At 57.5% G+C, this 23,631-nt stretch overlaps 1 protein-coding gene across 1 annotated transcript in view; it reads right to left on the reverse strand.

Moving 5' to 3' along the window:
* Nucleotides 1-817: 817 nt before the first annotated feature.
* Nucleotides 818-23,631, reverse strand: part of LZTS1 (leucine zipper tumor suppressor 1) — a 43,741-nt gene continuing 20,927 nt past the window's right edge. Inside the window, exons 2-4 of the mRNA XM_012785092.3 lie at nt 8,266-8,743; nt 6,360-7,160; nt 818-4,639 (exon numbers count right to left, since the gene is read on the reverse strand). Of these exons, the coding sequence (XP_012640546.2) occupies nt 3,989-4,639; nt 6,360-7,160; nt 8,266-8,610 (1,797 nt within the window). The 5' untranslated portion in view covers nt 8,611-8,743 and the 3' untranslated portion in view covers nt 818-3,988. The remainder of the gene's footprint in view (nt 4,640-6,359; nt 7,161-8,265; nt 8,744-23,631) is intronic.

Consider the following 23,631-nt stretch of genomic DNA (forward strand, 5'->3'; position numbering starts at 1 on the left):
CTCTCTCAGCTGTTTGGCCTCCCTTGGGCACTTGGGCCATTGTGCCCCGGCCTTCCCGCCCCTCCTCCACCTGCCCCACGCCCATGCTCTTGTCACCTCCACGGCAGGCAGGGGGCCTCACTGTGCCATGGGGACAGGGGGCGTGCTTCTGTCTTCTCCTTCCTCTCTTCTCCTCTTAGGTCCCACGCATGCTTGTCCCCAGTCCTCTTCTGCCTGGCACCTTCCCCCACCCAGAGCCACTGTCACCTGCCCCACATGTGCTCCACAGGCTGCCTTGTTTTTTAAATTCCCTCTTAACATGTCCCTTCTGTCTCCTGCCACCTGAGCAGAAGTCCTCGGAGTCCAGGAGCTGAGCCCAGGGCAGCAGGGAATGTTTGTCAAGGTGAACCAGGAGGGCTGGTCCCAAGAAGGCTGGGCAGATGGCCACTGCGGTGACGCACCCTCCCGGCCAGGGGACCCTGGGGCAGTGGCAACAATAGCCACTCTGGGCTCCTGCCAGTGAGGCCATATGCGGTGGATGGGAGTTGGCTGGCGAGGCGGCAGCCGGTGGGGTGAGTCGGGAGAGGCGGCCTCTCTTTGGGGGAGGAGCTCCTGACTCTGCAGGGTCCCCTCCCTCGCCCCCTTTCCTCCCATTTCAAGGGTAAGGTCGAGGGGTTGGGGGACAGGAGCCAGCCTGATGTCTCTGTCACCCGGGGGCCCACACTTCCCACTGCATCCCCTCGCGGGTGGAAAGGGGCGTCATCACCCGCCTTGTTCCAAAGGGAGAGTCCCAGGGGGCCGCCACGCTGCAGCGCGGGCATGCCAGGGTGGCGAGGGCAGACAGACGTGGCTCTGGAGGGCATGAGAAATGGCATTCTTTATTCATAAATAAAAACATAAGATTACCAGAAATAGTTTACATGGCCAAAAAGTGACGTCAAAAATAAAAATCGAATGAAGCTGTCAAAAGCAAACCAAGCCAAACAAGAAACGATAGAGAGAAAAATAACTATGTACATCTTCTTCCAAATGCCAGTCCATCCGGGGCTCCTCTCTGCCGAGGGTTCCAGCTTTCCCAGCAGGCACAGCGTGAAGGCCACCTGCACGACAGGTGAGGAGCTCAGGCCCAGTGGCCCGGGCGGCGCAGCCTCCTGTCCTGGCAGTACCGGGTGAGAACTCAGGGCCCACAGGGACACCCTTCTCCCAAAGCCACTGCTCTGCCAGCCAGCCTGGCTCATGCTGGGGCAACTGTCTCACCTAAGAGATGGTCCAGGCTGGCGCCAGCAACGAGAGGCTCTGTGAGTGCCTCTCGGAGAGATGCCCCCACTCCCAGCCCCATGTGAGCTTGGTGCCCATGGGGGCTGGGTGCTCCTGGCACCTGCCAGGTGCCCCTGAGGCTGTCCCGAGAGCCTGGCCGCTCCAAGGCCCAGAGGCAGAGTCCCTTCCTGGGTGAGGTGGTGCTGAACGACACTCTCTCTTTGCAGACGGCTGGAGTATTTTTAGGCCAGGCATCCTTTGGGGAGCTGAGTGGGCACGCGTGCCAGACGGAGTGCCCAGAGGGAAGGGCAGCAAGCCCACCGAGGCCTGGGGCCCCCGCTGTTCAGAGCCTCCTTCCAGAGAGGTGGAGTCTGGCGTGGTCCAAGAATAGTGAGGATGCTTTCGGATGGGGAAGGGAAGAAAATCCACAGGAAGGCGAGGTCACTGGGAAACAGGACACTTGCATTCTGGAGCCACCTTGGGCCACCCCGGCCACCCTTGGGCCATCTGCCATCTGGGGTGTTGGGCAGGGCCTGGGTGGACTTCCGGGGGGGGCTGGGGCAGGGCCATGGAGACACGAAGAAGGCTGAGCTCCCCTGTGGGCGGAGGTACCAACACCCCACAGTGACACACGGGCTCCAACACTGGGCCTGGGACCTGCTTCTTCCCAGGCGACGTCTTGTGGGCAGGGTGCTGGGCTCTGGGGAGGGGCAGCCAGCCCCTTTCTCTCTCTCCACGGGGCAGTCTCACGGGGGAAGGACTCCAACAAGGCACAGGCTGGCGGGAACATGGGGCAAGAATGGGACGTCTTTGACTCGGGGTCGGGGCCATGCCCTGTGGAGGTACTGCCTTCCATGCAGGGAGGGGCTTCTGGCCTGTGGATTCCAGGTTTAAATCTAGCCTGTGACTAAGAGCTGTGGTTTGAAATTCCAGAACCCTCATCTGTCATTTGTGGACAGCAGGACCAGCACGGCATAGCCCGGGGACCAGACAGCAGAGCCTAGCACAGGGAAGGTGGCCCTGCCCTCAACTCTCACCCAGGGAAGGGCTGTGGGGCCCCATGAGTGGGGTGGGCAGGAAGGGAGGTGCCCCCCCTCCGGCTGCCACCCCCAGTGCCGGGGAGACAGGACTGGGGATGGCCTCAGACTGTCGAGTCCCAGACTGTCCCCACCGGCTCAGCAGGCAGGCGGGAGGCACAGGACCCAGCAGGGCTGGCTGTCCTAAGAACAGCAGCTGTGGCTAGAGTCAAATATAGAACAGACAACAGCCTGCTGGGCCTGGCTTGCCTCTGACAGACAGACAAGAAAGGAAAAAGAAGAAGAAGAAAGAAAAAGAAAATTCCCTGAACCAAGCAACTCCAAAACTCTACCTTGTCCACGTTCCTCCCCCCACCTCCAGCTCTGCACGTGCTCGGGAGGGAAAGCCCGGCCTCGCCGGGGCACTGCCCGGGCCCCTGAGAAACGCTGCTGCCGTCGGGACTCTTTACAGTCTGGGAGTGCTGGGGGCTCGAGGGGAAGGAGGACAGGGCAGTGGTGGCCTGGGGCTGTGCGTACTGCTGCGTGCGCCTCCTCTTTTCTCCCTGCCCAGGGCTCTGGCCCACGGCGACTCTGGGGACCCGTCCTGACCCGTGCAGACCCAGAACTTGGCACTAAAGGCGGAGGGGAAACAGCACACTTTTGAATCCAGCCACAGGCAAAGGAGGGAGACGCCCAGATCACACATGCGCACTCAGTGGACACGGGTCATTCTGCATCCAAGTAAAACCTTGATTTGGGGAAGGAAATAACATTCCAGAGTAGCCACCGGGCAACTCCGAACCAGGTGGGGAAACCCTGCCTCTAGCCCCAGCTGGAGGGATCCGGAGGTTCCCCTGGGACGACTGGAAAGCCACCCACTCTGTGTCACGGTGCCCTGGACCCTCCCTTCCCAGAGCCCACCCCAGGGCCTCAGTGCCTATGGCTTTTGGAAGGTTGGGCACTGAGGCCAAAGGCCTCCAACTGTCCCAAGGCTTCTCAGCTCCGGCTACTGGGAACCAGCAGGCAGCGCTGGGCCCCAGGGTCTGGCTGGTCCCCACCCACCCCTGGCTGACACGACTTCGTTTCTCCCTCTGACCCCCTCTGTCTGCCCAGCTGTCCCCTCCTTCCTGTGGCTGGCTGGGGTCGGGACAGCCCCGGTGCTGGGCCAGGCTCTCCAGAGCCCCTGCCAGCCCTCTGTCTGAGGCCACAGGAAAAGCAGCTCAGCTCCTGACGGGCCAGGCTCCAAGGCTTCTGGTCACAAATGGCTTCTTTCTATTCCCAAGGCATTCCGGTGTGTCCACGGGGGAGAAGGGGCTTGGGATGAGAGGTGAAGGGGAGCTTCGCACTTGGCCTGGCTGCGTGGCTTCAGGGCAGTGGCCACCTTCCCTGGTGGCGTGTTTCTCTAACTATTCTGAACAAAGGCAGGTTTAGGGGAGCCCTTAACTGAGGCATGGCGGTCCCTGGACCCATCCTTTGGGGAAGCCACAGCAGTCAGGGCCCGAGGTCCGGCAGGCCGCAGGGTTGGTAAGCGCTGGGACGTCAGACACGGGAGGGAAGGCCATCCTGCAACCCTGCCCGACACTCAGGGCCCTGGGCCTGTGCCCCCAGGGGTGGCTTCCATCAGAGGGGCTGCAGCCACTGAGCAGGGGTGCTGGGGAGGGGAGCCCTCTTCGAACGGGCTCAGCTCCTGCCTCCCAGGGCCGGGTCCCCAGGCCTCGCTCCCCCCGGGCGGCCTCTCAGATCTCGGTGGCTATGATGTCCTCGTAGGGGATGTCAGCCCCTTCCAGGTCAATCTCCAGGGGCTCCCCGGCCCCGTCGCCGCGGGCCAGCTGCTGCAGGGCCTTCTCCAGGCGCTGGTTGCGCTGGTACATGGCCAGGTAGCTCTGCTGCAGCTGCTTCTGGTACTGGATCACCTTCTCCTTCTCCTCCCTCCACACCAGCCGCTCGTGCTGGAAGCCCGAGGACATCTGGTCGTGGCCTTGCCGCTCCTCCCGCAGCTCCGCCCGCAGCCGCTCCAGCTCCCGCTGCAGCGCGGGGATGTCCTCCGGGAAGGCCGCGGGCGCCGAGGCCGCCACCTCGCGGGCCACCGCGGCCTGGGCGCGCAGCTCCAGCAGCTCCTGCTCCAGCAGGCTCACCTTCTCCCGCAGCAGCTCCGCCTCGTTCTTCTTGCGCTGCAGCTCGTTCTCGCACACCTCCAGCTCCAGCCCCTTGGTGCGCAGGGCGCCCTCCAGCTCCTGCGTCTTCTGCTCCAGGCTGTCCAGCCTGCCCCGCGTGTCCTTCAGCTGCGCCCGCAGGCCCAGGATCTCGCCGGCCTTGGCGTTCACCTCCGTCTGCGACTCCTTCAGCTGCTGCTTCAGGAGGGAGATCTCGCCTGACTTCTGGCACACCTGCCGGGGACGGGGGACGGGGACAGAGCGCCAAGAGGTGAGTGTCCCCACCCGGTACGGTGGGCCGGAGGACTGTGGAAGCCAAGCCCCTCTGTGAGGGTCTTTCCATGCTTGCGTCCGGCCTGGTCTGTCTGCGTGCCTCCCTCACCCCCAACCCGGGCCCCCCACTCACAGCACCAGCGCAGCCTGTGCAGATCAGCCATGGCTGGGTGCATCTGCCCACTGCTGGCAGCTGTCACCCACACTGAGCACCGATGGTATTGGTGTCCGTGCCAGCCAGATTTCTATCATCCACGCTATGCCCATGCCCCAACCTCACCCCTGCACACACCCAGCCCCCCCTCTCTCCTCTCTGCAGGGGCGGGGGCAAAGACTATGTCATGCACCCACTGCCACAAGCACCACACTGGCTCCAAGACAGAGCCCAGCACCTACCTGCCCAGTGACGAGCCACTGAGTGCTGCCCCAGGCCCTCCGTCACCAATTCTACTCTTGTCCCCTCCAAAACTGGACCAAGAGCAACGATGAGAACCAAAGCCATTGATCAGCCCCTGTGTCTCCGGGGTCTTGGCCATTTGGGGTCACAGACCAGGGCCGGTCTGGCTGGCCGTGTCTCAAGGCCCTACAGAAGGCACTCCTGGAATAAGACCGGAAGCCACCCTGCCATGTCCTCTCTTTCCCTCCCCCTCGCTTTCCGAGAAACACTGCCCCGTCCCAGAGAAGATTCAGCCCCGCCCACGATGCTCGGTTGAGACCAAGTGCATCTTTCCCAGGCCAAGCCGACAGTCACTTCATGATAGTCGAGGCGTGGACTTGGCTTTGAGTCCCAGCTCCACCACTTCCGACCCGGGTGATCCTGGACATGTCACATGGTGGCAACAGGGTGCAGCGATCACGCCACTGGGAGCAAAGCCTGGCTCCGATACCTAATATATACACATCGCAGACCTTGGACTAGTCTCTTAACTAGCTGATTCTAGTATAACCTCTCTGAGCCTCAGTTTTCTTGCCTGTACACTGAGGATTAGTAATAGTACCTACTTACTGGGGTATTGCAGGAAATAGAGGAGAGAACCTAGGGCTTGGCACTTAATAAACACTTTCTACATTATTATCATTATATCATAAATATGTTATATAAATTATTATCTATCATTTTACTAGATAGCCTGACGGGACAACCTGGGAACAAGGTCACAGCCACATCCAGCTGGGTTCCAGATTGACCGACAAGCCTGGGTGCCCACGCCAGCATGCGCTGTACATCTCGGGCGTGGCCGGGGCCATGGCGGGCGTGGGGCCTGCTGTGACAATACTTAATAGTGGGCGGGGTCCCTTCCCTCAAAAGCAACTAAGACAAGTTATGGTCTCTCGGGCCTTGCAAGGACTCAGGCACTGCCCGTCTTGCTTTGGGGCCTCTGTGAGCAGGTGCAGTGAGGCTGGGTCTGGGTTCCCTGGGTTCCGGCTTCCCAGCCAATGACCGGGTTAGGAAATTCAAGTCTGGGGGCCACGAGGGTGTGGTGGGGAGAGTAGGAAGCTCAGAGCTAAGTGCTTCCCCAAAATGGTTTACCAGAGCCCCTTCTTCGGGTGGTAAAGCCGGTGGCCCTTTAGCCCCCTGTGCGGCTGGCGTTTGCGCACGATTGGCCGGCACCAGGAGGAAAGGGGGAGATGGTCGCCAAACTACCGACTGCCCAGGCCCAAGAGCACTGCGCGGCCTCACCTCCCACTGGGTCTCCTCCAGCGCGGGGCCGAAGCTGGTCTTCTCCCTCTCGTAGGACCTGAGCTTGGTCTCCAGCAGGTCCTGCTCCTTCATGAGGCTCTCGAGCTCCTGCCGCAGCTGCCGCTTCTCCTGCTGCAGCTGCAGCACCTGCAGGTGCAGCACCTGCTGCGCGCGCTGGCTCTTCTGCGAGGCCTGCTTCAGCTTGCCGCACTTGGCCTCCGCGCCTTCCAGCTCGTCCCTGCAGCGCCACAGCCGCTCCTCGTAGGCCTGGCCGGCGGCGAGCTCCTTCTCCTCGAAGCTGCGCTGCAGCTTCTGTAGCGCGCCCTCCCTCTCCAGCAGCTTCTGCTCCAGCTCCTGGATGGTGCACTCGTCCGTGGAGATGGGGGAGCGCACGCACGCGGGGCCCTTGTCCGCCTTGCTGGCGTGGCCCAGCTTGCTCCCGCCGTCGGAGAAGGACAGCGCCTTCAGGCTCATCATGTTGCTGTCCTGGAGGACGATGCCCTGGGTGATGTTGTGGGCCGAGCCTCCGAAGCGGCTGGTAGGCCCCACGGGGGTGACCAGCGGGTCCAGCTGGTAGCTGCTGCTGGTGCTGTGCGTGGGCAGGCTGGACATGGAGTTGCGGCCCGAGTCGGACAGCGCCCCGGAGCACAGGCCGGGCTTCAGCTCCTGCTCCCTGGGCTTGTCCGGAGGGGCGGGGTGCAGCTGGTGGCTGGCGCTCTCGGGGGACGAGTGCAGGGTGGCCCCTGACCGTGGCAGCACGGGCTTGAAGGCTGTGGGCCTCGCCGCGCCCTTCTCGGAGCCCTGCGGAGGAAAAGGACCAGAGAGACCGTGAGCCTCCGCAGAGCACCCATCCCACCTGTCCCTCCCTGTGGGTACGAGTGCCAGCCGACCGCATAGAGCCCATGTGACAGTCCGCCTGGTTGGTACCCACAGCAGACGTCGTGTGTTGCTCTGAAGCAGCCAAATACGGCAAATCTCTCTCAAGAAAGAAAATCCTTTGTCCCCAGGGGATGTCCTTAAACGATGACCTGGGCCCCTTGTCCTAGGAAATAGCAACCTGCCACCAGCTTGTCCCAGCCCTCCTGGGTCTCTGTGTGCTGGGATCAGGGTGTTAGGCTGGACGAGCTTGGTGACCCCTCTTCACGTCCGCCGGCTCTCCCATTAGCCTGGAGTGGGAACACAGACTGTGGCCTCCTCACAGGGCTGCAGGGCAGGGAGGGGAACTTGGAATAACAATCCTTTTTTAAAAGCCTGATTTCCACTGGTAGAGTGCCTCCAAGTTTACAAGCCTTTTAGTTTGAAAAGCTGAAAGCTCTACGCAAACATAGACGGCTCTTTCCTAGTAAATCAAAGCAGTGGGTTCATCCCCCCAGGGCAGGGGCGGGGACTGAACAGGACAGTCATTTTCAGTGTCCACTGGTGGGACCCAGCGTGCTGGAGCTGGCATGAGGGTGGACTTCTGAGCACCCAGGACTCTTTCGCCCTCACCTGTGCTAGATAGATGGTGACAAAATCTCAGCCCTTATTCAGTCAAAGATGCTTCTGGGCCCGGCTTGAGCGAGGAGCTACTGCGTCCCTTCCAGACCCTCCCAGAGCACCCCCTCCTTCCTGCGCCTGCGCAGATGCCACCGCGCACCCCACCTGCACGGTCCGGTTACACCTCTGCAGAGCTCAGCTTCCTCTCTGCACTTTGCTCAAAAGCTGACCTGAGACTTCTGGTTGAATGTCTTTGCCCGACCTTTGATCTCGGCGGTGTGGCCGAACAGTCCTGCCCTCGCCCTTCCGCTCGGTCTTCTGGGAGTCTAAACGTTCGGGCCACCACTCCCCCAGCCCCTTATGTTGTCCACCCCCCGTTCGCTCTCTCCTGCCTTTCCGCCCCACCCACCCCTGCCAGGGCCCCGCTCACCATGTCTAGCTGATTGGAGAAGGGCAGGAGCTTGGGTGGGGTGGCCGGGTCAAAGTCCACCCCGGCCTGGCCCCCGAGGTCCCCGCTGGACAGCGCCGTGTAATCTGGGCGGTGGGAGCCCCGCGCCTTCTGGCTGACCTTGATGTAGAAGAAGTCTTCGCTCTTGCCCATTTTGGAGCTAGACTTGCCATGACCCGAGTCCTGGGAGAAGCCGAACTTGAGCAGCCCGTCGGAATAGCGGTTGAGTTTCTTGAGGTGGGAGGACTTGCGCAGCTTGTACTGCGACGCCCGGCAGTGCTTGCTGTGGAAGCCGTGGCCGGAGATGAGGCTGCTGACGCTGCCCATGGTGACCCGGGGCCGAGGGAGGGCTGGGCCGGGCGGGCGCCTGGAGGGGCTGTGGCAGCGGGAAGCGGTCCTGGCTCCTCGAGGGGACTGCGGTCATAGCAAGAACCTCACAGAGCCCGGTAGAGCCATGGGCCTGGAAGGAGACACAGGACAGAAGTCAGGCTGGGATGGGGACAGTCACTGCACCATCGCGATGGTGATTAAGGGGTAGTTATTCTGATTGCCTGATCCTGGGCGGCAGAGAAATGCACGTCGGAAGCCCAGCTCTGTCTCCACGCCTTGGCCCTCGGCTCATTCATCCTTTGTCCACTAATTCAACAAACCAGAGAACCCGCTTCACGAGAGGCTCCGTTCTAAGCAGGGCAGACCCAGCAGTGACTCACACAGTCACAATCTCTGCACGCCTGGGACTGAGGTTCCTTGTGGTGTGCACAGGCCATAAAGAAATCAGTGGCCGGGCGCGGTGGCTCACGCCTGTAATCCTAGCACTCTGGGAGGCCAAGGCGGGTGGATCACTCAAGGTCAGGAGTTCGAAACCAGCCTGAGCAAGAGTGAGACCCCGTCTCTACTAAAAAATAGAAAGAAATTAATTGGCCAACGAAAAATATATAGAAAAACTTAGCCAGGCATGGTGGCGCATGCCTGTAGTCCCAGCCACTCGGGGGGCTGAGGCAGGAGGATTGCTTGAGCCCAGGAGTTTGAGGTTGCTGTGAGCTACGACACTCTAGCCAGGGCAACAAAGTGAGACTCTGTCTCAAAAAAAACAAACAAAGCAAATCAGTGTCTACCGCAGCCTGCCATGCCTATGCCCTGGGGAAACCAGAGCAGGGACAAGAGAACAGAATTCTGGGAGGTGGTGGAATTTAAGAGACCTCAAGCTGACATGGACATCTGGGGAAGAGAGATTATCAGAAGCAGCCCCAAGTACAAAGGCCCTGAGTCCCTGAGGCAGAGGGGACTTGGGTGTGAGACCAGCCTGGCTGAAGAATCCTTAGCAAGGTGGGCGCTGGCAGGTGCGTGAGATGAGGAGCCCTGGAGGGCTGGGAGCAGCTGACACCTTGATCTGCCCTGGGCCGGGGAGGGTCACCCTGGCTGCTGGGTGGAGAGGCTGCGGAGGGGCCCGGTGGAAGTGGTGGGCCGTTAGGCGAGTGACTAATAGAACTGGCCCACGGTAAAGCTGTGCAGCCAGTTTCAGATGTAATTTAAGGTGCAGCTGATAGGATTTGCTAAAGGATTGGTTGTAGGGAGTGGGAGAGAGAGAGAGAGAGAGAGAGAGAGAGAGGCATTGAGGACGACTCCAGGGTTTTCATCAAAGCAACTAGAAGCAGAAAGTTGCCACATTTATGGAGAAGTGAAAAGCCACAAGAGGAGCCGGTTTGGGGTGAGGAGGGGGTGGAGAACGGGTGCTTGGTGGAAGACGTTCCATTGGCAAAGCGTGTTAGGCACCCCGGGAGTGACGGGGAGTAGGCGGGCAGCGGGGTGGGTGGGCAGCTGCAGAGCCCGGCAAAGTTGCGCGTGTGGAAGCTGGCCGAGACCACGCGGCATCACGGCAGGGCGAGGGCAGGGACAAGAGGAGCGTGGGGACTGGAGCGTGGCGTGCTCCAGCGGCAGGACGGCGGCGTGTTAGAGCAGACAGAGGCTCTCCCATGGGGTGGTTTGGAAATGCCTCTGGGTGGGCGTCAGCTCCCCAGGAGACTTCTAATCTGAGCCGTGCTCGGTTCCACCTGTGGAACCTGGAGACTGTCGCACTCCCTATTCTGCATTCACATCGTCCCTCGGGGCATGCCACGTGGCAAACGTCACTGTGAGTGCGAGAAGGGGAGCGGGACCCCTCACGAAGAACCCGAGTCTCATCGTGGAGCCTCAGCTGCCTTTCCAAAGGAAGAACGCAGCCCCTGCCAGGCCTGCCCCATCTCCCTGCTCTGGACGGACGACAGGGAGTCCCCTCCGGGCCACGCTTGCTTCTCAGAGCTCAGCTCCTTTTGCCTCCAGCGTGCAGGCAGCTCTTGCATTATCTAACTTTGCAGGGTATAGGTTTGCCTCCCCGATTATCTTTAAACCTCCTTGAAGGCAGAGACGGGGCTAAAGCTTCTCTGGAGCACAGAGTGCTGAGCACAGTGCTTAGAACATAATAGGTGCTCAACAAACATTTTTTTAAAAAATCAGCTCACAGGGAGGCCCAGGGACTACTGACCTGGTTCGAAGAAGGGAAGGTGAGGCATGGGGGTGCGGGGTGGGGAGACGTGGGGCCTAAACGGAATTCTCAACATACTTAGATGCCAAAGCCAAGTCTATACAACCAGAATCCAAGTCTCGTTTCCACCCAAATGTTTGTCACTTAGACTTTAAGTCAACTGGTCACCCAGGGAGGAGTACGTTTACCTCCTTCTCAACAAGTGGCCCTGCTCAAAGTTTTGGACCAAGCAAAAGACATAAAGGCAGAGTTTCTGTTTCCAAGGATCTGGCTGAGAGATAGGGCAGCTACGCGCACTTCAATGAGACAAGTTTAAAAGGTAGCACTAACTTAACTGAAAATGCAAGAGTCTCAGGATTTCGCTGAGTTAGGGCCAGTTGCCCTCTGCCCCCAGCACGTGTGTGGCTTTTAATTTTTTGTTTCATGCAGAAGGAGCTGAAAGTTCTTACTCTCTCGTCTGCACCCCCCCCCCAGACACCCCAGTGGAAGATGCTGTCCAGGCTGTCGGGTCTCCTTGTTTCTGGCATTGTCCTATACCCTTTCCTCCCGCTTCTCTGTCGGCTGCTGCTGAGACCCTGCTCGTGCAGACCCTCTGTCCTTTGTGGGCAGCCGGGTAACAGAGAGGTGCTAGGTGGGAAGTCGGGGAACCCGAGTTCTCATTCTGGTTCTGCCTCACTCCTGCTCTGGGACACTCATTTCATGTTCTGGGCCCAGCCGGCTGAGACCCCAGACCCAGCACACACTCTACCTGCGTTATCACATTAGGCCCTGGGCAAAGGATTCCAGAATGAAGGATTTGTTTTGGCATCTTGCATAAGATTCAACCTTTCAGCACCTCTATTTCCTTAGGTGTCAGATAAGCACAATTGATACCAACTCACAGCTATTGCTAGGGTTAAATGAAATCTCATATATATTTAATAAAAATGCCTGAGCATAGTAAGAAGGACAGGGCATGCTGGATGAATTGAAGCCAAAGTGCTTGTGAAATTATAAAGCACTGTGGAAAGATGCTAGAACTAGGTCCTCACTTGTCTTGAAATGAAAAGAGCAGGTCCTGGCCAGGTACGGTGGCTTGCAGCACTTTGGGAGGCTGAGGCAGGAGGATTGCTTGAGCTGAGGAGTTTGAGACCAGCCTGGACAACACAGTGAGACCCTGTCTCTAAAAAAAAAAAATCTAAAAATTATCTGGGCATAGTGGCACATGCCTGTAGTCCTGCTACTCAGTAGCCAAGGGGTTGGATGCTGCAGTGAGCTGTGATCGTGCCGCTGTATTTCAGCCTGGGTGACAGAGAGAGTTTGTCTATTAAAAAAAAAAAGAGCAGGTGCTTTAGGAAAAACTCCCTTCCCCCGCCCCCAATCTCCCGGTGGCACCAGACCTGCCTCTCTGCCTCCAGGAGGGCAGCTGGGACTTGCAGAGCCCAGAGAGCTGTCCCCAGGCATCTGCTGGCTGGGGCTGGGGGCCCCTGGCTGCACCAGACTGGTGGGCGGTCCGCCAGCTCCCCAGCAGAGCTCCCTCTGGGGCTGAATGGGGCACGTGTCCAGGGCTAATTGATCCCCCTTTTATGGCGACTCCCTGACTCCCCCTCAGCCCCGCCCCTGTACACACTGCTTTCCCTTATCTGGAATTCTTCCCGGTTTGCTCCTCTAGATGAGGGGGGAAGGGAGGGTCGTCGGGCCAGGGCTGGGGCAGGGGCCAGCCTTTGAACTAGTTAATCATCTCAGCCCGTCTGCAAACCTCTGGAGCCTGCAGGGCTGCATGTGCAGCTCAATCCATATTTTCTGAGTGAACAGATGAATGGGAAAGAGGCGAGAAGGGAGGAGGGGGGGCGGGGGGCGGGGGCGGTGTAAGGGGAGGCTGAGGCTGAGGTGCAGGGCGGGGGGGGGGGGGCGCGGCTTGCTGGTGGGCTGGGAGCAGAAGCCCACGCAGCTCTCAATTAAGTGCACTTGGATTCGGTGGAAAGGCAGAGAGTGAAAGGGAAATCGCTGGCAGGCTGAGTCATTCCATTGGGGTGAACAATCGGAAGCAATTCCGCTTCCCACTGCTCGGGAGGAATCAAAAGCCACTCTGCCTGGCAGCCTTTTGTGTGCGGTTGTCGCTGCGCTGAACCTTCCTCCGTCCGGGTGGGCAGCTTGTGTCTTGGCAGCACTGATTGACATTTCTCCCCGGGAACAAGATTACCCACCAATCCCAACCTGCCCTTCCCCCTTCCAAAAATAAACCCACAGTTACATGCAAAGCTCATGCAAATGTAACCCTGCTGCTGTCTGTGCAGCGGCTGCTGCTCCCACCTGCAGGAGCAGGAGTTGGGCTCATCTGCATTTGTGGCTTGGGTGCCACCGGGCACCAGAGCTATCTGGGCAGTGCCTCGATAAAGGGAGCCATTTCCAAAGACCTGTGACAGATCCTAACTGGGGGTGTGGGGGAGATCTCCAGAGGAGGGCTGGGTACCTGGCTAGACTCTCTCACTTGGACAGACAGACTTAAGGAACCCAGGACCAGTTAAAGCTTGGGAGGCTGGCATGTCGGGGGCAGTGGCCCCCTTGCCTACCAACCCCTCAGAAACTCAGAGTGGGAACTAAGACCTCCTGGAAGGTGAATTCTGAGTCTGAGTGATGGATGGTCACAACCAGCGGGGCCTTGGACAGGGACTGAAATGTAAGTCTTACCTACTTACCAAATTGCTGGCTGCCTGAACTTGCCTGGGAGGCCAAGTTCAGGTTCATTAGGCAAGAACCTGTGAAAAGGCAGCCTGGGCGTGGGGAAGGGGAGTGGGGACACACTGGTAGCTCCCTGGCCCAGGTAGCAAGGTTGGTACCTGATTGGCCTTTGGCTCATCAGACAATCCAATGTTGCCAATGGGACGGGAGAGATCTCAAGTCATCTCAGAATCTCCGACTCTGTGGGTTGCCTTTGTGGAGGTCCCTTTCCCAACTTTTGACCTTCCTTCACTGTCCCGAGCTCCACACTGTGGTCCTGCTCACTCTCTGAACCAGGTTGCCCCATCGGAAGGATGGGCGACAGGTGGGCTAACTCTCCCACCCATTCCAGGAGCCAGGGAGGGGACTGGCAAGGCAGGCGCCTGGTGACAGAGCACCCTGGAGAAGAAAGAGGGAGCTCGGGCTCCCTCAGTGGCACTGCAGCGGCCACCGGTGCGGCACTCCACCCGTGCCACAGGCCCTTCCTGGGAGGGCAGGGCCAGGAGTCCCAGGCAGCTGACAGGACGAGAAACACACGTTGGTGCCAGATCGCAGAGGGAACAATAGAATGGAGAAAAGCTTTTAAGGCCAGAGATGCTCCAGCGCTCCGAAGAAGTTAGGTGACTTGCGCAAGGCCACACAGCAAGGCGGGAATGGGGCCGGGCTGGAAACCTGGCCTCCTGGCGCCCTCCCCAGAGCTCTGCCCACTGACATCTTCCTTGAACAATGGAGCAGGGAGGGGGAAGGGTGGGGTGGGAATCTCTCTCCGCTGAGAGGCATTGCTTTAAAAATACTTTTGTCAGACCAAAGACAAAGCCAAGTCCCCCACCCTGCGCCCCAGCAGCCCGAGACTGCGGTGACATCACCAGCTACCAACAGGGTCTGGCGCTGAGTGAGGCGTGCTGTCTTTGCATGGAAAATCAGTGGCAGATTGGAGCACATAAGTTTGGGTGAGGCAAGGGTGTGACAAGGGACGGAGGTGGCAAGACACGGTGGGGAGAAGCAGGAAGAGTGGAAAGCCCGCTACCGCTTGCAAGACCCTGGGAGGGCTCTGCTTTGGGCAGACAAAAGGCACAGACTTCTCCAGGAGGTGGGCAGGCATGGGAGGGTGGGTGAAGTGGGGGGGGGCACACAATACAGAGCTCGACTTAAAGACGCCCCCTGCCACCCCCTCACCCCACCTCCCATGCCCCAACTCTCCTTTTATACACACCGAGTGTGTCCAGTGTGTGTGTGTGTGTGTGTGTGTGTGTGTAGGGGGGCGCAGGGTGGGCAGTGTGGGGAGACCTGGTAGATTCCAGACTCCAAAAGGGATTGGGGGCCGGGCGCGGTGGCTCACGCCTGTAATCCTAGCACTCTGGGAGGCCGAGGCAGGTGGATCGTTTGAGCTCAGGAGTTCAAGACCAGCCTGAGCAAGAACAAGACACCCGTCTCTACTAAAAACAAAAAGAAATTAGCTGGCCAACAAAAAATATATAGAAAAAATTAGCCGGGCGTGGTGGCGCATGCCCGTAGTCCCAGCTACTCGGGAGGCTGAGGCAGGAGGATCGCTTGAGCCCTGGAGTTTGGGGTTGCTGTGAGCTAGGCTGATGCCACGGCACTCTAGCCCGGGCAACAGAGTGAAACTGTCTCAAAAAAAAAAAAAAGAAACTGATTGGGTTCAAGGAAGTCCTGGCAGAGGGCACAGCACAGACCCCGGCTCCGGGTGCCAGGGACGACCTGGTGGTGTGCGAAGAGTTCAGTGTGGCCCTTTAGGGAGGGTGGCTTTGGGGCTTTGGGTGGTGGGTGCGGCGGGTGTGTGTCTCTCCTGAGGGTGCCTCTGGGAGCTCGGAGGCCCGGGGCCGTCTGTCGGCAGTCTGTGTGCACACGCCAGGAAGCAGGGGGCCGCCCAGACGAGTCTCTGCCCGTCCCGAGTCAAACCTCTCTCTGTGCCCTTTGAAGTGTCTGGCTGAGGAATTCTGACTCCCGTGTCCCCTTGGCCCCGGTTTCCCAACCTCCTTGCCGCCTCCTGCCGGGCTCACAGCCAGCGCAGGAGCCTCGAGCCTCTGCTGGACGTCCAGCGACCCCACAGCCCCCGATGGCGGGATGATCGGCCTCTTGTCAGAGGCCCCGGGCTCCGACAGGGCTGTCCCCCAGTTGCCACCCAAGTCCCTGAGAACCTTCTTGATGAGGGTTACCAGTGGGCAGGGCCAGGGGCTCTCAAGAGCCATGGGGAGATGCCGGCACAGGTGAGTCACTCCAGCTCTGCCCCCGAACCTGCTTGTACTTCCCGCCCCAGCGCTGCTGAACGTCTGTGGTTCCCCAAAATGCCACCCTGGCCTCTCGGTGCCCCCTGCTCTTCCCTCTGCTGGGAATGGCTTCCCCTGACCGGGGCTGCCTCTTGGGTGCAGGGCAAGGCAGGAAAGCGCCTCTTGCTCCTCGTTGCGTTTCTTGACGGGTCTGCAGAAGGCAATGCCAGTCTGATGCCCTGCTCAGCAATAGAACCCCAGGCCCTGGAAACCCACAGCCTGTGGCCTGGGGGAGGAGGCTGGGCGGGGACACAGAGGCTGCCTAACAGCTCAGAGCAGACGCTGAGATTTGGGCGGGAGCAGGGGACATCCAGATGCAGTTTCTTTTTTTTTTTTTTTTTTTTTTTTTTTTTTTGAGACAGAGTCTCACTTTGTTGCCCAGGCTAGAGTGAGTGCCGTGGCGTCAGCCTAGCTCACAGCAACCTCAAACTCCTGGGCTCGAGTGATCCTTCTGCCTCAGCCTCCCGGGTAGCTGGGACTACAGGCATGCGCCACCATGCCCGGCTAATTTTTTTATATATATATCAGTTGGCCAATTAATTTCTTTCTATTTGTAGTAGAGACGGGGTCTCGCTCTTGCTCAGGCTGGTTTTGAACTCCTGACCTTGAGCAATCCGCCCGCCTCGGCCTCCCAAGAGCTAGGATTACAGGCGTGAGCCACAGCGCCCGGCCGAGATGCAGTTTCTTAAAGAACCTTCAGCAACATCTGTGTCTGTGTCCCCCTCAACACTATTTTGAGCTGGTCACCCACTGCCCCAGTGCCTTTGTGAACAATAACAGTATCTACTTTGTGGAATTTGTATGAGGATTCCAGGAACGGTGTATGTGAAACACGCTACCCCTCCCACCCGGCACATAGTAACCCCCAGCAAGTGCTCGCCCATGCTCATGTGGTATCCATCATCCAAGGCCGCCCCAGTGCTGCCTCCTCTGCAGAGATGCCCAGGTGAACTCAAGGCATGTCGCTCTCTAGGGCCTCCACGGCAACAGCTCTCGGAGTCTGGCCCTCAGGCCAGCAGTAGCAGCGACCCAGCCAGACACCCGCCTTCTCAGCCCCAGCCAAGCCGCACCCCCGAGGCCCAGCCACCTGGGTCTTAACGGGGTCTCCAGAGGCTTCCGACGCAGGCTACAGCGTGAGACCCTCTGTGCTGTACTCTTGTACCTCTGTCACTGTGAGCTGCATAGCCTGACACGAATTGCCATTACAGCTCCTTGAGGGTAGGGACCTTGTCTCATAGTCTGAGGAAATGCTGGGTAGGCCCTCGTGAATTTGACTTCTATACAGGCCCTGGGTAGAAAACCTCAGGGAAATCTTACACTAGGGCCTCAGAAAGAGAAGAAAACTTCCTTCCTAACGTCCTTCCTTCCTTCCTTCCTTCCTTCCTTCCTTCCTTCCTTCCTTCCTTCCTTCCTTCCTTCCTTCCCTCCTTCCTTCCCTCCCTCCTTCCTTCCTTCCCTCTTTCCTTCCTTCCTCCTTCCCTCCCTCCCTCCCTCCTTCCTTCTCTCTTTCCTTCCTTCCTCCTTTCCTCCCTCCCTCCTTCCTTCCTTCCCTCTTTCCTTCCTTCCTTCCTACCTTCCTTCCTTCCTTCCTTCCTTCCTTCCTTCCTTCCTTCCTTCCCTCCTTCCCTCTTTCCTTCCTTCTTTCCTTCCCTCCTTCCCTCTTTTCTTCCTTCCTGCCTCAGTTTCTCCTTCCTTCCTTCTTTCCTTCTTCTCAGGTAGCCACCTAGGGCTGGTGACAGTGGAGGAGAGTATGGACTCAGGGTCCTGGCCCCTTCTGGTGTGTCAGGAAGCTCTGGACATGTCAGAGCTTGGCTGGGCCTATAAGATAGTGCCCCTGCCCAGTAAAGTTGCAGACTTCAAAAATCTTCTAGATGCTTCTCAGGCTGAGCTGTCCTCTCAAAATGCAAAACCGGGGCAAGGGAGCCTGGCTGTAACCCCCTTTACACAGACTCCTTCAAGGTCATCCCTGAGCACCCTCTTAGTGTCCCCCATGACAGGAGGAAAGATAACAGGAAGGTGGGAATGACAAATCAACATGGTACTCAGCTAACCTGCCAGCCAGACCTGGTGCTCTCTGTGCACAACCGAAGCCATTGACTTGCAAACAGGAGCTTTCCGAGGAACACAGAGGCTGTGAACGTAGCGTGGGCTGTCAGTAGGGTGGCCAGATAATTGCGACATTTATAAGGGGGCCCTAGTGTAGATTATACCAGGACAACAGACGTAAACTAGGATGTATGGTCACCTTACCATATATGTCATATATCAGCTGTGTTCCTTCCTGTGTGGGCCAGGACAGGCATGAGGATGTCAGGAGGAAGGTCTGGTGTCACCTGGACCCCTGTTCAACCACTCAGCATTCTGCTGATGACAAGAAACCAGGAAGCAACAAGGAAGTAAGGGGCCCCAGCGAAATGGATGTCTTGCCAGGTGTGTTCAGTGACACTCACAGCATGGTGGCACCTCATACTCCAGATACCTTCACATTGTGTCCTTATCTGTCCTCACCATAACCATGGACACCATTTGGGACACAGAGTTCCAGAGGTCACAGCTAGAAGAGCTGGTTCTAGAACTCAGGACTTCTGACCCATGGGATCGGATCGTCCTTTTCCTCGCCTGGGGCAAGCAGGGTGAAGGCAGGTCACTGGCCTGGCTCCATGTGACTGGCAGGGTGGGCACTGCTGAGTGTCACCTCCCAGTGCATGTCAGCAGCACGTGTCCCATCATGCCATTTCCCTCCCTCGTGTGCTCGGAGGACTCTGCATTGCGAGGCCGTGCTTTTGTCAACTACTAGGAAACTCCTTTTGAGCCAGACTCCAATGGGCACACCGAGGAATGGGGGTGTCCCAGCTTGCCTGGGCTCTCCCAGCTCCCTCCACATGTCTCAAGTCCCATCTGTCAAACCTTTGCCACTCTCCAAGCCCTCTGCCTGCTGCCTGGTTCCCTGCAGAAAACTTCATCTGTATAATCCAGAGAGAAGTCAACTCACTGGCAGGAAACTCCCTTAATTCCCTGAACTCATAAGCCTGCAATCAAAATGACGGCTGCCTCCTCTGTGCCTGTCACCGTGAAATGCAATAGAAGTCTGTTCGTATCAGGCGAATCCTTCTACCCAAGGCATGATTCCTGTCAGCCCTGACATCTCAGGGGTCTTGCTCCAAGACTAATGTTCTCTTCCTTCTATTTCTTCGAGTGCTGGTTTTCTCTTACTCTCTCCCCTGAGCACTGAAACATGCACGAGTCTCCCAATTCTAAAACAACATTCCAGCTCCACTGTCCCCTCCAGGGACCATCATCTCTCCTCTTGTTCCCAGTCCAGCTTCTTGAGAGAGAAAGCCATGCTCACTATTGACACTTGCTCATTTCCTACTCGTTCTTAGAGCCACAGAAGGCTGGTTTCTGTCCCCACTCACCCGCTAGACCCACTCTCCAGAGATGTTGCAAAATCCAATAGACCTTCCCAGTAATTATCCAACTTGACCTCTCAGTTACTGCATCTTTTATTCACTCCATCCTTTTGGGAACACCGTTTCCTAGGCCCACAGGATGCTCTGATCTCTTGGCTTTCCTCCTACCCTCCTGGCTGCTTCTCTGTCATCCTCGTCTCATTCATTGCTTAAGTGTGGATGCTCTTCCGTGTTCTTTCTTGAACCCTAAATTCTGCCCCTGCGCTGCCGAAGCTTTCCCCATGGCTTCAGCTGCATCTGCAAGGGGATGATTTTCCGATCTGCACCTGCCGCCCAAACCGCTTTCCTGAACTTTGTACCTAAGCATTCACCCATTTTCCTCTCGGAGGGGTGACCACATCTCATACTCGGCATGTCCACAACGGAACTCACCGTTCTCCCTCTTCCTTACCATTATCCATCTGCTCCAGCACACCCCTCCTTCTGGGCTCCTGGGCTCAGAGATCAGCACAGCTGTGGACAAGCCAGAAACTGGCCCCCAAGAAACCTGTCAAAGCCAGGAATGATCTATTCCTTCTCCTCCCTCCCCACCTGCTTCTGGCCAATCATCACGTCCCACCTCATTTTTGGTTTCCCCCAAAACCTGCATTTCCCTGCAACTCCGCTGCCTCTGTCTTAGTCTAAGTTGCTATCATATTTCCCTTGGGATATTAATAGACCTGTTATTTGCTCTTTTCCTGGTTCTCCCAAGGATACCCTATTGCCCAAAGACTAAAGTCCAAATTTCCTGGCATGGAGGAGAAGGCCTCAGGACCCGGACTTTGTTTATCTCTGTATCTTCATGTTTCATGGCACCATGGCCTCTCCTTGGCCCTCCCTCCACGCTGGCTGACTGGGCTTCTGCAGATCTCTCCTTTCTCTTGAGGCCCCTGCCCCAGGTGTTCCCACGCTGCTCCCTACACCCGAGCCCCTGGGACTTTGCTGAGACAGCGCTTCCACCATGCAGCCTTCCCATGCGTCCACAAGGCGCCCTCTGCCTGGTGTCGCAGCGGCATTCATCACGCCGCAGCACAGTAGCGCCTTCTCAGCGGACTGTAAGACTGTGCTGGCCGGGCGCGGTGGCTCACGCCTGTCATCCTAGCACTCTGGGAGGCCGAGGCGGGCCGACTGCTCGAGGTCAGGAGTGCGAAACCAGCCTGAGCAAGAGTGAGACCCCCATCTCTACTATAAATAGAAAGAAATTAATTGGCCAACTAATATATATAGAAAAACTTAGCCGGGCATGGTAGTGCATGCCTGTAGTCCCAGCTACTCGGGAGGCTGAGGCAGGAGGATCGCTTGAGCCCAGGAGTTGGAGGTTGCTGTGAGCTGGGCTGACACCACGGGGCACTCACTCTAGCCTGGGCAACAAAGTAGGACTCTGTCTCAAAAAAAAAAAAAAAAAAAAAAAGACTGTGCTTTAGCCGACTTCTAGCTCGCCGCCTGGCCCCAGGCTTAGCACGTGTTTGGAATGAATGGACAGGCACGTGTTCACAAATCGTCTTCTATTTCATGGTGCATGGGTTCTGCGAGCCGCCTCCTCCTAACTGCAACACCAGGAAACACTCTACACGGCGGCTGTTCACAAACGTCCTCATCCCTAACCCCCGCCCAGAGCACAGCGGTGACAATCTCCGCCTCAGCATGTGACAGAGAAGCAGTCTCCGAGTGGGCACTCATGCCTCAGTGGCACCTTTGTGGGCTGCACGTGTGCTGGAGCCTGTGGCGCTGGACCTTCCCCACGCGGAGAGGAGAGCACAGCTGAATGACGTGAGCCGCTGGGGTGTGGGTGTGTGCACCGCACTTAACACTCCTGGTGGCGCTGGGCGCTTCTGCACGCCAAGCTCCACTCGTGGAGGGAATTTGGGATGCACAAAGCAACCAGCTGTGCTGATTTGCCTGGGACTGCGGGAATTCCTGGGATGTGAGGTGTCAGTGCTAAATCATAGGCAGAGTCCCAGCAAAGCCGGGGTAAGCTGGTGGTCTCACCTGGGCTGGAAGTTGGGATTTGTACAAAAGAAGATTGAATTAGTTCTCTGTGACCCCTTGACCTGACCCCTGCTCCCTCCCTGAGTGGCTCCCTGGAGCGATGTGATCAAAAACAAAGATAAAGTGGCTGCCCTGTAGTGTCTCAACAGGGTTACCTCTTAGGCGTGTGACCAGTGTCTGCAGGCAGTGTGTGGGGGCAGATCATGAAGGTGGGGGCAAGAGGACTGTGTTCACCGCTCATCCCCCAGCCCCACTCCCCACAACTCCCACAACTGGGGAGACAGAGGTCTAAGGGGATATGGGAGGAGGGGGGACCCTAAAAGGCGAGGGGCAATCTGTCTGCAGTGGGGAGAGGAGGAGGAGGAGGAGAAGAGACAGAAGAAGAAGAGTGGAACATGCTGGTGGGACCACAGGGGGGGGGGACCAGACTAGGGCTCCACCGTGATGCAAATGGAGTGACCGAGCAGAGGCAGGGAGGGGGACAGGGCCCTGCAAAAGCAGCAGTGCTGGCTGAATGCAGAGATTGTACCCCAGCTGCTGGTGACGGGGACCTGATTCCTTCTGTGCAGATGTCGCATGCTGGGGTGAGCCGTTATTAACTGAGAGCAGTCCCGGTTCAGCAGCAAGAAGGTGTGTGGTTGAGTGCACGTTAGCACGGGCAGGAGACATCCCGCAGCCTGCAGAAATGGAGGCGGCTTTTGGGGCCTGGAGCACATTTTAACGGGAGGAGAAGTCTGTAAAGCTAGTAGCCACCTACCTACATCCCATTACCGCTACCTCCAAAAAATAAGAAAAGGAAAGAAGAAGAAAAGAAAATGTATAGGAGGCCTTCAGGTTATCAAAAATAATATAATCCTGGGATAAGATTTGCTTTGCTATATTCATTTTAAGATACAATGGCTTAATGAATGGAGAACTGATATATTGTAAAATATAGATTTAGTCTTCCAATCCTTAGAGTCTCCAAAGTGACGCCTTTTTGTAGCTCATGGCTGACTGACTGTGGCGTCAGGATGGGGCTGGTCAAGGCAGGATTGGAAAGTCCCAACTTCTGGGGAAGAGAGTGGGGCTGAAGGTGCAGTTCATCACCAATGGCCAGAGGGTTGAGTTGATCATGCCTATGCCGCGAAGCCTCGGTAAAAACCCAAAGGGACAGGGTTGGGGTGCTTCTGGATAGCGTGCGGAGGTTCCTGGAGGGTGGCATGCCAGGGGAGGGCATGGAAGCTTCTCACCGCTTCTCCCATGCCTCGTCCTACACACACCCCTTCATGGATGTCCTTCGTAACATCCTTTTATAGTAAAGCAGTAAACATAAGAGTTCAGTGAGCTGCGCTAGCAAATTAATCAAACCGAAGGAGGGGATGATGGGAACCTCAATTCATAGCCAGTTGGTCAGAAGCAGGAGGTGAAACAACCTGCTGAAATGATCTCCAGCTGGACAGGGTCAGGATCGGACTGAGCTGCGGACACCCAGCTGGCGCCTGCTGCAGAGCTGACTGCTCGCTGGTCGGTGGGGACACCCCACACATTGGGCCCCAGGAGACTTCTGTGTTGACAGTTGTGGTGTGAGAGCAGAGCAGAAGCATTTCGTGTTTTATTCCCACTCAATAACTACTAAAGATGTTCTCAGCTCTGGACACCAGGATTGCGGGGAAGTGCATAAAAGGCTGGTATTCATTTCAACAGGACAACCCAAGAAAGAAACGGTTTAAGCACTGGGCCTCTAACTGCGTGCTCTGTGAGTTGGAGGAAGGAGGGTGCAGTGCTAGAAAATCCCGGTCACCAAGGGTAGCCAAAGGGCCCTAAAAGTCCCCTTTTCTCTGTTTCTACCCACCACTGAGCCAAGAGCCTGATGCAAGATCCAAAACATCGGCATTTGGCAGCATTCCGGCCATTTCCCAGGCGAGCTGTCTGGGTCTACTGCGGGGTCTGGCTTGGGGCAGAGTCTGGGGGTTCTGTAGGAGGAGAACGTGTGCAAAAACAGCCCCATCGCCTGTGAGCACCTTGCGACACTTGCTCACCACTGTGTCACTCAGCACAGTGCCAGGCACACAGCTGGAGCTCAATACATGCTCATCTGCTCATCGAATGAATAAATGAATGAATGGGCTTCCTGCCTTAGGTCTCTGCTAGCTCAGAGATTTTCCACATTGGAGCAGCTAGAGGTTACCTTTCTAAACACAGATCTGCCTGCTTCAGGTCGACGTCCTTTTCAGACTCTCCCATCTGTAATAATAATCCTTATTCCTCCTCAGTGATGTGTATTCAGTCCCTGTGGTACATTCATGACCCTCCATGCCCTGGGTCCCAACTCCTCTTTCCGGTTCTGTCTGGCCCTTTCTCTCCAAATACCACTTAGCACACGATGCTCTCTCATAGCCTTGACAATCTAGAATCTCTT

Source organism: Microcebus murinus, chromosome 24 (genome assembly GCF_040939455.1).
Source record: "Microcebus murinus isolate Inina chromosome 24, M.murinus_Inina_mat1.0, whole genome shotgun sequence".
Lineage (NCBI taxonomy): Eukaryota > Metazoa > Chordata > Mammalia > Primates > Cheirogaleidae > Microcebus > Microcebus murinus.